General features: G+C 29.2%; 2 protein-coding genes and 1 non-coding gene across 3 annotated transcripts; 1 reads left to right on the top strand and 2 right to left on the bottom strand.

The window, feature by feature from the left end:
• Positions 1 to 334: 334 nt before the first annotated feature.
• On the top strand, positions 335 to 1111 carry LOC130015410 (secreted RxLR effector protein 161-like). The gene has a single exon (XM_056105500.1). It carries the CDS (start codon positions 335 to 337, stop codon positions 1109 to 1111), a length of 777 nt encoding a protein of 258 aa, XP_055961475.1.
• Positions 1112 to 2474: 1363 nt separating this feature from the next.
• On the bottom strand, positions 2475 to 4516 carry LOC126679341 (PAN domain-containing protein At5g03700). Its single transcript, XM_050374356.1, has one exon. It carries the CDS (start codon positions 4421 to 4423, stop codon positions 2966 to 2968), a length of 1458 nt encoding a protein of 485 aa, XP_050230313.1. The 5' UTR covers positions 4424 to 4516; the 3' UTR covers positions 2475 to 2965.
• A 7364-nt stretch (positions 4517 to 11880) lies between these two features.
• TRNAL-AAG (transfer RNA leucine (anticodon AAG)) lies at positions 11881 to 11961 on the bottom strand. The gene has a single exon. It is a non-coding gene; the product is annotated as a tRNA-Leu (tRNA).
• Positions 11962 to 14530: the final 2569 nt, after the last annotated feature.

Genomic DNA, 14530 nt, shown 5'->3' with positions numbered 1-14530 from the left:
TGTGGTATAATCGTTTAAGCGATTATTTGATAAATAAAGGCTATGTGAATAACCTTATTTGCCCATGTGTTTTTATCAAGAAATCAACATCGGGATTTGTGATTATAGCCGTCTATGTTGACGATTTAAATATTATTGGAACAGACAGTGAGATCAATGAAGCAAGTGTGTACTTAAAGGAAGAATTTGAAATGAGAGATCTTGGAAAAACCAAATATTGTCTTGGTTTAAAAATTGAACATATGCACAATGGCGTATTAGTGCATCAGTCAAATTATATAGAAAAGATCTTAAAACGTTTTGGTATGTATAAAGCAAATCCTTAAGTACTCCTATGGTTAATCGATCACTGAATGTTGAAACTGATCCATTTCGTCCTTGTGGAGAAAATGAGGATATTCTTGGTCCTGAAGTACCATATCTCAGTGCAATCGGAGCACTTATGTATCTAGCTAATTGCACTCGTCCTGACATATCCTTTTCTGTCAATTTATTAGCAAGATTTAGTTCAGCTCCCACGAAGAGACATTGGAATGGAATCAAACATATATTACGTTATCTTCGTGGAAGCACTGATCTTGGTTTATTTTATTCTAACGATTCAAATCTAAAATTGATTGGTTATGCAGATGCAGGTTATTTGTCTGATCCTCATAAGGTTAAGTCTCAAACTGGATATGTATTTACAAGTGGAGGTACTGCAATTTCTTGGCGGTCACAGAAACAAACAATTGTAGCCACTTCCTCAAATCATGCTGAACTTATTGCATTACATGAAGCAAGTAGGGAATGTGTGTGGCTCAGATCAATAACACAACACATTCAAGAATCTTGTGGTCTTCCAGTCCATAAGAGTCCAGCTGTTCTATATGAAGATAATGCTGCATGTATAGCACAAATCAAGGAAGGATACGTCAAGAGTGACAGAACCAAACATATACCTCCAAGATTCTTTTCATACACTCAAGAACTTATAAAGAATCAAGAAATTGACATCCAGTATGTTCAATCAAATAATAATTCATCTGATCTCTTCACGAATGCACTTCCTACAGCAATATTTAGAAAACATGTTCATAATATTGGGATGCGCCATCTGCGAAATACATGAAGGATTATCTATGTTGCAATGAGGGGGAGAAATTACGCACTGCACTCTTTTTCCCTGACTAAAGTTTTTATCCCATTGGATTTTTCTTTAGTGAGGTTTTTAATGAGGCAGTACGACATAGCGTAATTTAGAATAAACATTTTGTCATTCAAGGGGGAGTGTTATAATAGTGTGTGAATATTATGGATGACAAATTCAAAGTTACCTATCTAATTAGGTGAAAATATTTCAACCCTCCATATTTGACATGCATGTAAATGCATTAATTACATGGGGGTGAAATTGCCTATAAATAGGTTCCATTCCATGTAAAATTTACAAGTGAAAATATACTTACAAAAGTAGTAAAATCCTCCCAAATATTTGCTCTCTTATTGCATTATTAAGTGTTCACTAAATATTCATTAGTTTAGTCTACAAGCATTATCTATATTATCATTAAATTTATAACAGTTTTCAGGTTAAAACTTCTTTCACTGGTGCATTAGATGTATTAATTAATATAGGTATTCATTAAGCTAATTAAGTTATAACCAAAGAGTAAAGTAACAATACTATTGTCAAAAAAAAAAAAGTAACAATACTAATTAACAACAGTAATAAACTTCTTTATATACAGAAAAAATAACAAAAAATAATAAAATTAAACATAAAATAACAAAAAACTATCCATACAACTCCGAAGTCCATCTTCCATTAATACAAAAATTCAAAGTCTGAAAAAAACCATTCAATTAAGCCCCTAATTTTTCCACTTCATGCCTCCATAAGCGCAGCAACAACCCTTCTTGATCTTGCAATTTTTAAACAAAAATGGACCGTCAACATTAATCCTCCCAGAAACCAAATAAAATAAACAACCTCAATTACACTAATTTTTGAGATTAAAAATTTCAAAACAGGATCAGATTGTGTGGTTGGACATTCACTAATTAACCTAACTATCAACAACGTCGGCACACTAATTCCAACCGTTAACCAGAACAAACAGGTGCACATAAATTCTATAGGTAAATCTGTTAGCCTCCACAATGAATGATCTTCCTCGTCTTCTAGCTTTGTGTAATAATCATAATCCATTATTAATTATCTTAAATTTAATTACCCAAATCAAAGAGCAATATCAGTACTATGGAGTATAATTCATAAAAAGAAAGTTGTGCCAATTATTGTATTTATATGCGTTTTTTAGGTTTAAATCTGAAGCAATTCAGGATTTTCTAATCCTAATTAGTTTTGGATTATGATTAGGATAATATCCTAATTTGTATTTACTTAAATCAAACACTCACTGAAACACTTGTTATTATTTGATTTTTAAAGTTTCTTATTTTAGATATTTAATCAGCTTCCAACAATACCCTTCATAAATTATTTGTACTCTTATATTGCAAAAGAATCAAACAATTAAAAAGTATAAATTCAAGATGTTACATAAAAATTGACACAAATGAGACTTTTCTTGGCTTCATGATATTTTCTTTTTCAATTTTCTTGCCTTCCAAACAGGATTTTCTCTTGAAGGGCACTAAAGTCATCGCCTACTTTGAGAACTTGTCACATGTAGTTGAACGACACAATTGAACAATATCTAGAAGCACAAATCTATACAAAACTATATTATTAAATATTAATTAAATTGTAGTATAAACAAAAATATATTATTATTAATTGAATAATCTTAATTTTAATCAAAATGGACCCACTTCCCAATAACTTAATCTGGGTCCCACGTTCCACAATCACTATATAAAGTGACAAAAGGTCACCATGATCTTCTTTCTGTTTTTAATGATAAAATCAGTCAACTCTTATCCGACCAAACTCTTGAACATGATGTCATGCCTTACGTCACTATCTATTACCCATTTCAATTGATCTAAAGCTATCCGACCCGAGATTCTTATACGGGCCGGTTGATATACCATTTTCCTCCTCAAATATTCCTTTGGCTCGTTCTCTTCTCTTCCATATTTTATAAACTCCAAACCCGACTGCACCAAATAAAATCAAAATGGCCCCACTGAAAATCCCTACACCAATAATAACACCTTCTTTTTTCTTCCCTGTACCTTCCCACACTTTAAAATAACCCAACTTACTCTCATCACCCACGCCCAATAAAGTTTGGATCGGGTAATCCACAAAGTAACAGAATCCGGATCCATTATTATAAACTGCACCCCAACAGCTGCAGTTATTTTCGCAGAAACCCTCACATTCTTCTAAAGACGACGTCGTTTTATAGCTCATTAGTTTTTTATACGGCAGCTCAACCCCTTTCCTTCTCAAAACCGACATGTCGTTTGCAACTCCATCATGTTCTCCACTACTACAAAAATCACCGTCTGACTTAACAGAAAGGCACCCGCTAGAACCCGAATACGTCCGGTTGTCCAAACAAGAACAACCCGACCCGGGTTTACATAAACTATAGGAACCACAAGGGTTAGGCAATTGGCAAGTATCAGTAATTGCTTGGTAATCCAATACCCAGTTGGAACCATCCCATAAATATCCTTTTAAGTTACCGTCGAGCTCTAACCGGACAAAAAGAAACCGGCTAATATTCCGGTGAAAGCTGTTAAAAGATTGAATATCAACCGGAGCTGTTTTATTTTGAAACATACCTAAGTATCCGTCTGATTCAACCCGAGCAAGCAACGGGCCGTCTCCTTCAATGATCACTGTTCTTCCTTCGAGTGCTTCGTGTCTCCAATACATTTGGTCAGAGTTATGATCGAATTTAGCGTATAGAGCCATGAAAATGTCACCTAAACGGAGAGAATATATCCCGCTCGATGAAACCAGAGCCATGCTCGACGTTAAATTCTGATTCTCCACGAGGGTATTTGTGGGATAATCAAAGCTTTGCCATAAAACTAAGGGAGAAGAGTCCGTTACGTGGTGTTTAAGTATTTGCAAATTTGAGGTGTTGAGAAGAACAACTCTGTCACCTTGAGTTTCAGTCGACCAGAATGTCCCTGAGTGTGGATCAGATATTACGAGACTGCCATTGAAGAAGAACTCGGTTCTGTCTGACCATCGAGCTGAGGGGATCGTTGGGTTAGTCTGCCAAAGTGGTTCTAGAGAAGGAAGGTGGACAACTGAAAGGGCGAGTTGGGTTCGATTGACTCGGAGAAAACCCAGTGAGGAACTGCCTGTTGAGTCGTTTAGTACAGATTGAAACGACGTGACTGATGGATTTGGCGTCGTTTTGAAGCCGATGGCTAGTTCTTGGGCGGCGGAGGTGATTAATAGTGCTGAGATTGTGAAGAAAATGTGGGTTATTGATTTGATAGGGTTTTCCATTTTGGAAGAAAGTGAAGGTAATGGAGATATAGAGATTTTAAAAGAAGAAACTTAAAGTAGTATTACTTCGTTTGGTAACCGGCAAGAATGAACTAAACTAAAGATACTGATTTTATGTATTTAATATTCCATTATTGTAGATCATTACAAAATGAATGAAATTGATAACATTAATATAAAAAATGTGATCTATTTAAATATAACAATAACCCGCTTTTTTTAATCCATTTTTTTGTACCGCCTGATAGAGCTGAGCATCAGTTCGATTTGGTCGGTGCAGTTGAAAATTTTCCAAAACCGACCCGCCGAAATTTGGAAGATTTACAAACCAAACTGAACTTTTGGTTTGGAGGCAAAAAATTCAACCGTACCCAACTGAAAATTTTAGTTCAGTTAAACTGAATTTGATTATTTTTTTTATTAAAAATAATTCAAATATTAAATAATTAGAGGCTAATAAACTTCTATATATGTTAAAATAACAATTATTAATTCATATATAAAAATAAAAAATATAAAAAATATAAATATATATGTATATTATGTTTTAAAATAATATATATTTTATATTAAAGTTCGGTTTATTCAATTTTTTCGGTTTTCAAAACACCCAAACAAAACGGAACACCAAACGCCAAACTTTATCTAATATAGGAACCGAACCAAACTGTTTATGCCGAAAACAAAACCAAACAATGAAATTCGGTTCGGTTTGGTTTTTCGGTTTGGTTTCGTTCTTGCTCAACCCTCCCGCCGCCTAGCGTGACAATTAAAGAGTAGATGGTTTAATTTTTTATTTTTTTGAAATATATACTTTTTATAAGGGAATTGGACAAAACATTGCCATGGAGGATTATAAAAGGTGAGTTAAAAAGATGGATTACAGAGTATTTGTCAAAAATTAATTATTGTTTTAAGTTGTGGAATCATGATATTTTTGACGTCTAAATTTAATTTTTAGTCTATTTTTGACCTCTTGTTTAGGGGTTTGCATTCGGTCAATGCAAATTTTTGTGATATAATTTTTCCCGGTTTTAGAACCAAGTGTATTTATTAAAAAAATTGGACCAATCAGTTCAATTCAGGTATCTTCTATTTTTTTACGATAAAATCAAATTCAAATTTTTTAGAATAAAAATCAAATTAAATCGAACATCCAATTTTTTATTATAATTTTAAACCAAATTGAATTTGTCGGTTAGATTTGATTTTTGCATTTCAGTCGGTCTTTATAAACTCATACTCCCAACAAGTACAACCCAAACTCATTTCTCTTCAGCTCTGAATTCAATATAATTCCTTTGTTGCTTAAAATTTATGATGGCTGTCCAAATTGGAATCTATCTTATTCTCAAAATAGATACGACTTTTTTTTGATAAGTTCGTTGGGGGAACGTTTGTGAAAAGAATATAACCCACGATCTAACAGTTTGTTGCTCAGCGTTTGTAACATTTATACTATAGTTTATTGGTAAAATAGATTCGACTTTGTTACTAGCGGATTATACAAAAATTTATTAGAATTTATAATTTATAATTTAATTTATATCTCTAATATATTTTTATTAAAAAATTGTTTCGTCATTTTATGTTTCAAGCATTTTTCATTTAAACATCCTTAACTTCCTATAACATAGGTTACTAATTTTCTAGGTCAAGTTGTTGCAGCTATCACATTGTGTAAATTAATGGATTTTTCTATAAACATATCTATTTCTAATTAAGTATTTGTAAAATAGTTCAAAAAAAAGTTAAGTATTTGTAAAAATATGCTTTAATTTCTTTATTATAAAAATACACTCCCAGTAGATTATTGATAATTATTAATAGATTGTTGGTAGATTAGTGAAATAACATATTTTTGAAATATTTTTACAGCAGTAAAAAAAATAGAATGAAATTTTGCTAAAAGAAATCAAAAGAAAAAGTGTACGAGGCATAATTTCTTCTACATTAATTTTGTAGGGTCCATGTTATTTCTAATTAATTAAAAATTACTTTACTGGTCTAACATATTAAGAATTAAATTCATTTTTTTATATTTTTATGTTAAAATAATTTTCATTAATTTCAAACAATGTAAATATTTAGAGAAAAATATAAAATCATTTTTAATAATCTGACATAAAATAAGATTTATTACAAATCACTTTATAAAATTTAAATTACTTTACTACTCTACAATAATAAGAATTAAATTTTTAATGGAACACTCATCTATTTTTTTTAAAAAAAATTGAATCTTTCATAAAAAAAAAGAAGAAGATAAAAGTTAATATAAAAAACTTTCATAAAAATATTTTAGAAAAATAAAATTGATTTATGAATTCTTCTAATACAAATTTCACTAATCTTCAACAGTGAAATTAACTTATGTAAAATTATAAAATTTACTGAAATTTGGTCAAATATATTTTAATTATTTCACTAGTTTAAATTAAAAAGACTAATAAAAGACCACGTATTTCTTTGATTAAAGTACGATGTACAGTTTTTGTAGTTTTGTAAAAAAATTATTAGCTTTTGATACGCTTATAAATTATTATTTTTAAAAATGATTTTTTAAAAGAAGTTTTTTTTACATGAAAGGTGTATAATATAATTAAGATGAAAGGTGTATAATATAATTGGCTTAATGTCTTAAAAAAAACCCGATCTTTTATTCCCTTTTTAATCCTACTCTGACGTTGAAAATTTGTCAATTTTACCCCATTTTATATTTTTTTTTATTTCAATTGTAACCTGAAGCATAAAATTGATCTTTATTTATTTGACAAAAATTCAACAAAATTCTTTAAAAATAGTCATTTTAATGTAAAAAGTTAATATAATGCCAAAATAATCAATTTAGAGAATTTTGCCAAATAAAAAAAAGTCAATTTCATGTTATAGGGTACAATTGAAATGAAAAAAATGCAAAATAGGGTAAAATTGACTACTTTACAACGTCAGGGTAGGATTGAAAAGAAGATGAAAGGTCGGGATTTTTTTAAAGCATTAGGCCAATATAATTTTATTTAAGTGGTATATTATGTATCGTAATTTACAATTCTGTTCATCCAACTCTTTTACTAGTCTCAAGTTGTACAAAATCCTGTTAATCCAACTCTTCTGTTCAGGAAAATCAAACAATGAAATAAATAAGAAAATTAGTTAAGATGTTAGTTAGGGTTAGGATATATATCAGAATCAGATCCTTGATGGTAATGAATAAAAGATTGGTGATTAATAAATAATATTGGAATAGTCAGAAACAGACTAAAATGTCAAAGAATCAGCTCAATATCATCGAACAACCCACTTAAAAGTAAAGATGATCTTCTCCGTTCTCCTTTTATATTCGGCTATTTAACAAAAATATTTGTAATAATCAGACCCAATCATGCACTACTTCGATAAAATCATTCGGATTGATATCAAAATTAACCATCTATATGTATATGTCACGTTATTTATACAACAAACGATTGAGCCGTTTGGTATAGTTTAAAGGCTTAATAGTAAAAAAAACAAAATCTTTTCGACTTATTGTAATTTTATTCAAATCTTTTAATTTTTGTAATAATATCTAAATTTCATTATTTTGTTGCAATAATATCCAAATTACACTTTTTATGTGAATTTTTTGAGTTTTTTTGCTATTTTTTTAGAACTTTTACTATATTATTATACATCAAAAAATAATACTAGCCTAATATCTTAATTGAAAACAACAAGTTTAACCATCAATTTGACTATTATTGCTACAAAAAATGCAATTTGGATATTATTGCAACAAAAAAATACAATTTGGATATTATTGCAAAAATTAAAAAAATTGGATATAATTGCAACAAGTCGTAAAGATTTAGGTTTTTTTTACCAGTAGCCCTAAATCAAATGATATAAGCGTTAGACAGCAAACTATTAGATTGTGGGTTCAATTATAAAAAAAAAAACGAATGACGCGTTTGCTATATTAAAATATTTAAAATAATAGAATAAGCAATAGTTAAAGACTACCTATCGTAAATACATTGGTTTGTCGTAGAAATAATGTGATATGACTGTTGCGTGGGATAAACACTCATAAACAAAAGAAATGTAAAAGTTATTATTACAGTACCACAAACTTAAATTAATATATAGTCACCAAAGACGGAAGTGAGGAACAACGTATCTCTGGCCGTTAAGTTTTTGTTTGGACTCTTAAATCAAGACTACCAAAATAATTTTAGTTTATTTTATATATTTTTGGCAGAAGGTACAAAAAAGTTTTCGAGTTTTTCTTAAAAGTACAGATCAGCCCTTTTACTTTATCTGGGCACAATTAAGCCTCCGTATTTTTAAAATTGAACAATTAAACCCTTATTATTTTAAAATCGACAAATAAACCCTTTTAGTTTACTTTTGGGACACTTACCCCCTCTAATTTTTGGTAAATATTTTAAATATTAAAATTATTTTTGAACTTTTTTTCTATATGATTATGAGAGACTTTTCAGCCATTAACGAGTGTTTCTAATTATGTTAGATGAAAGGGGTTATTTGTTCTATTTGAAAACAAAGAGGGCTTAATTATACCCCAAAAAAGTAAAAGGGATGATTTGTACTTTTATAAAAACTACGAGGATTTTTTTGTACCTTTTACTTATATTTTTATATATAGTTTTTCGATTAGTTATAAACTAAAATCAAATCCATACGTTTCGAATATGGTTCGTATTTTGGATACAACCGAATGTCGAGGTCTATGAGCAACCATCACGCTTCAAGCTCTACAAGTACAATGTCAACGTAGAAAAAGAGACATCAAATCTTCAATTGTCAAGCTCTACAAGAAGAGTCAAGCATTAGGCAAAACAACCTCTTAAGTTCACAAATTCGAATTATATGCTCATTCCATTTTATTCTAATTGAAAAAAGTGATTGTGTATTATATTTTAATTAACGAATTTTTATTCATAAGATATTTTTCATGTTAATTTTTTTATCTTTTTCAAATAATGTATATAGAAAGACTTTATAGGTAAATTTGTAATGCATTGAAGACATAAAAATAAAATTATTAAAATTTTAACTAATTTATTTACATTTCAAATTATTTCAAGATTTAATTTTTAGTTCTAAATAAAATTTAGTCCGTAATTTTAATTCCGATGCCGTCATCTCCCTCCCTCGCTCTGACTGGCCCTCCACATAATTTTTTCTTTAATTTAATTAAATATCAATTTATCTCGAGATTTAATTTTAATTTTAAAATAAAAATAATTCTAAAATTTTAATCTAATCGTTACCCATTTACACTCTGACCACCATCATACCCACTCCGGCCGGCCAGTTACCACTGAAAAAGTGGTGGTCTTTTTCCCTCCATTAATGGAGGAGAGGCCAGCAGGTCTCTGCTCCATTAATAATAGAGGAGACCTGTTGCGTTTTCTCTATTATAGATCTCGTCTCCTCCATTATTGGAGGAGACATGAACTACATCTAGACTATAGTTACCAGATTCGCGGTATGGGAACGGGTACTTAATTCGCTTATAGTCGGGGAATCCGATATTTCGGGGGTAGGACTCTTCGGTTCGCTTTTTCGGGACACGGTACTCCGAAATAATATTATGGGTTCGATAGTCAATAATGCATTTCTAATTTACTCATATATAGCTTTAAAATGTCATAAATTAGAATAAGGAACATTTTTTAGTTATTAAAAATATTAATTGTCGTTGGGAATATATAAAGTCAGGTAAGTTGCCTACTAAATAAAAACGTATCCCTTTCCCTTATTTAGATTCTTATTAGAAAGCCCATTTAATTAAACATAATGGCCCAAAAACTTCCCATTTAATAAAGTAGAAGTTTACAAAACTAATTTATATCGTGACCCACTTGTTCTTCTTCTTCTGTTTTCTTCTTCTGCTTTACTTGAAAAAACCCTAAAACCTGCAACTTTAAGAAAAACAATGGCGGCGAATCGGACCATTTCTCCAACGAATCAATACGCATACCAAGGAGAATCAGGTCGCCGGAGAACCGCGAACTGGTACGTACGAACCGATTCGCGGTACTAGAGGGGTGAGCGAATCTGGTAACTATGATCTAGACCCGTTTTTTTTCTCCATTAATGACAGGTTTCTCCTCCATTAATGGAGGAGAAGAAATTCTATGGCCGGATTTAAAAAAAAAGTAGCTCGGAAAAAATTAACTCCGTTGAGGGGGAGGAAAAAGGTGATAACAGATCCTTAAATTTTAGTCATATTTTTTTTATTTTTTTTATTTGGACATGTCATACGGAGGTCTGGTATGTAACGGAGAGTGTGGTACACTCTCCTTAGTTCATCCACTCAAAGATATTAAAATCGAAAAAATGATAAGTACAGGGACTAGATAACGGAAACTTGAACGTTAACGACCAACCAAAAAAAATGTATAAAGTATAGAGACTTTAGTATGGGTTTGGCCAATTTAAAATTACTTTTAAAAGTGACCACAATTGACACAATAAATGTGAAACTAAATGGAACAATTTTAAAAGTAGTGATTAGAACTGATCTCACCTATGAAGTATTAGTATTTTTAAGACGTTATGCTTTTAAATCACTATTGAGTAAAATTATAATTTGAGTTAATTATAAATTATATCCTAATTTTATTTTACTATTAAAATAAAAATAAAAAACAATCACTACTGGTTCAATATGAGTAATATTCTTTTTTAACTTAGTTATTATTAAAGATTATATTATAAATTTCTATGTTAATTAGTTAATAAAGTAAATGATTGTTCTTATTTACATATTAATAAGTTGTTATTATTTAATATTATTTTTAGTTAAATTTAAATTTTAAAACTATTATATCATTCATGTGTTATATTACGAGTCACGTATGAAGCACGTAAACAATGTTAATATATTAAAGTAACTTGAGAATAAAAAGACGATAATATTATGAGCCATATAGGAAATACGTAAAGAGTACTAATATACTAGAGAAATTTGAGAATAAAAAGACAATAATGTTACGAGCCATATGAAACATGTAAATAATATTAAAATATTAAAAAAAAAACTTGAAACAGAAAGACCATCATATTACGAGCTATGTGATTCGTATGTATGGAGAAATACTTGTGTGAACCTAGTTCGCCACGTAGGATTATGAACCCTCCATTAAATATATGACACGTGGCGTAATTAAATTCCATAACCAATCAATAAATAGCATTTAATTTTCATTAAAAGATCACTAATTAATGTTATATTTATTGATTAGTTATGGTATTTAATTACGCCACGTGTCATGTATTTAATGGAGGGTTCATAATCCTACGTGGCGAACTAGGTTCACACAAGAATTTCTCGTATGTTAAACGATTTATGTTAGGAAAATTTAGGAGTAAAAGGACAATGAAAATAAAGCAATTTATGTTAGGGAAACTTAGGAGGATAAGGACAATAAAAAAGAAAAAGTAAATGTTGACAGTGGGATTTGAACCCACGCCCTTTCGGACCAGAACCTTAATCTGGCGCCTTAGACCAACTCGGCCATATCAACTTGATGATAAGGAATACCAAAATGTTTACCTAATACTGGGACATGCTATATTAGTACTACCGACCGACAATAACATTTATCTTATTTAGTCATCTTATATAAAGAAATAATAAATATATATTGACTTATATCTATCTATCTATCTATCTATAACTATACTATAAGTGTGAAGGGGGGGACAGGCAAAATTACGCTATTAGGTTTCAATAATTAAAAAAATTACGAACTTAAGTACAACTCTAATTCTAATAAAATAAACAATTATATTTTTTTAAAATAAATATAAAATTAATAGAAGTTTAATTCTGAGTAAAGTAGAAGTCTAATTAGCATAGCAGATAATTTTAATAAGAATTATTAAGTTAACATGACTCTTTTTAAATTTTATAAATAGCGTTACCGGAACACTTTGCTCTGCAAACCTTTCAACAGATTAATAAACCTCAGGTAAGCCCCCACGCCGGAACACCTCCTCCTCTGAATCTCAGCCCGGGCTAGATCTGAGCATGTAAAAGGATAAGCAATGGTTGGTTTTAAAAACTGGTACATGTAAAGACAGCGTTTTGGTAAATTATGGGGAGTGTGGTTTAACTTCTTCGCTTGGATCATTTCAAATCAAGCATGTGAATCCCATTACGAAGCTATGTATCATTCGAGCCTCGAGGGATGAGTACCAAAAAGTTTGGTCTTCTATAACCATGATTAGGAGTATTGGAAATTGCCCTGTTTTGTTCAACTTACTTGAAAAACTTCAGGTACAATTTAATAAACCTCAGGTATTTGATTTTTTTTTCCAATTACTTTTTTAATGCAATAATTTTGTGATGATGTGATGATGTAATGATGTAATGTTGTGTATTTTCAGTAATAGTTTATGTTGTGCAATTGATTTATAGGTCACATTTTATTATAAGCATTAGATTATAAATTGACAGCTTATTCAACTTATTGAAATTGTTTATTAGGTATTCAATTTTTTAAAGAAGCATATCAAATTTCTAAAAAATCCAACACAAATTATATTTTCCAGGTTAATACATGCTAGCTCATTGACTTAAAGGGTATTAATTATTAAGGAAATAATGGAATAAATAGTAATTCACTACAAGTATAATTCTAACAAAAAAAACTATTAACCATACAAATGGAGTTACATTTGGTTTGGGAAATTGCTTTTTCTTTTTCCGTAGAAACAAATATTAATAGTATAAGAGTGTAATTTTATTATAATTTAGTTAGGTGTGTATATCATAAAATGTAGTATTAGTTGTGGTTAAGTCTATTTCTATGGGGAAAATAACTAAATTAGTATTCAAACCAGTTATTTATAACTAAAATATTATATTTAATAATTTAATTGATAGTTAAATCAAACAACGGGTCATATAATTATCACTTACATGCCTAAAACATACAAATAAAAAATTATTTATGGTAATTTATTAACAATTAAATTATTTTATTTTATATTTTATTTATTATTAAATATATAACGGGTCATATAAATATCGCTCACGTGCGTAGTTTACGAAGTTTAACACAAGTCTAATTCTAATAAGAAACAAACTTTAAAAACAATTAAAAAATGTAGAAGTTCAATTCTAATAAACAACTACAAAATTAAAATCGTAGGAAAATATTTGAGAGAGAAAAAACTAAGATGATGTTAAATAGGACTTTTTATAACTCAAACAATCTTCAAGTATGCATTACTTAATTGCATGAAAATACAAATTAAAAATCTAACATCCACGTCTAAAAGAAATTAAGACTATTGCAATTATTTAGAGTCTAATTTCAATATAGTATACATAAAAAAATTAATTTCAATAAAAAAGATGAAATACTATATTAAATAAAGCAACATGCAAAAAAAAAGTTCATAAACGGGTACAATCCAAATTTAAGTGTCTAATGTACTGTTCTTTTGCCAATTATATAGCTAATAACACAGTATAGTAATAATTAATCTTTAATATATAAAATTAACCTTATATTTTAATAATGAATATTTAACCGTAAGTCAATTTCTAACAAAATAAAAAGTGAATAGGAGTCTAATATATAAAAATTATTTAACAAATTAAAAAGTAAATAGGAGTGTATATAATTAAATAAAGATCACGTTATAGGGAGTAATGAATAGTTGAATACAAGTAAAATTCCAACAAATTTAGAAGTTGGATAAATGTTAATAACTATAATTGCTAAGCACATACATAAACAAATATATTATCTAATTATGTCCTATTAAAACACGAACACCTAAATTTTTTCTATTAAAAAATCATGTTACATTCCAAAATTTAATATTAACTTTTTTTATTAAAAAATCATGCTACAATTGCAGAATTTAATATTTAAATAAACTTAACAACTATACTAATTGCTGAAGAAGTCTACCAATTGATGGAGTCCATATAAATACATTCTATATCTAACTAATAAATTTACTCACAATGAAATTTGTAGATTCTCTATAAATTGATAAAACTGAAGGTGAAGTATAATTGAAAGCTAAATTAATAATAAAAAAAATCAAAATATGGATTTGCTAATCAACTTACTT

This window comes from Mercurialis annua, linkage group LG4 (assembly GCF_937616625.2).
Source record: "Mercurialis annua linkage group LG4, ddMerAnnu1.2, whole genome shotgun sequence".
Lineage (NCBI taxonomy): Eukaryota > Viridiplantae > Streptophyta > Magnoliopsida > Malpighiales > Euphorbiaceae > Mercurialis > Mercurialis annua.
Note: the sequence above shows the minus strand (reverse complement) of the source record. Positions and strands in the feature narration are given on the sequence as shown.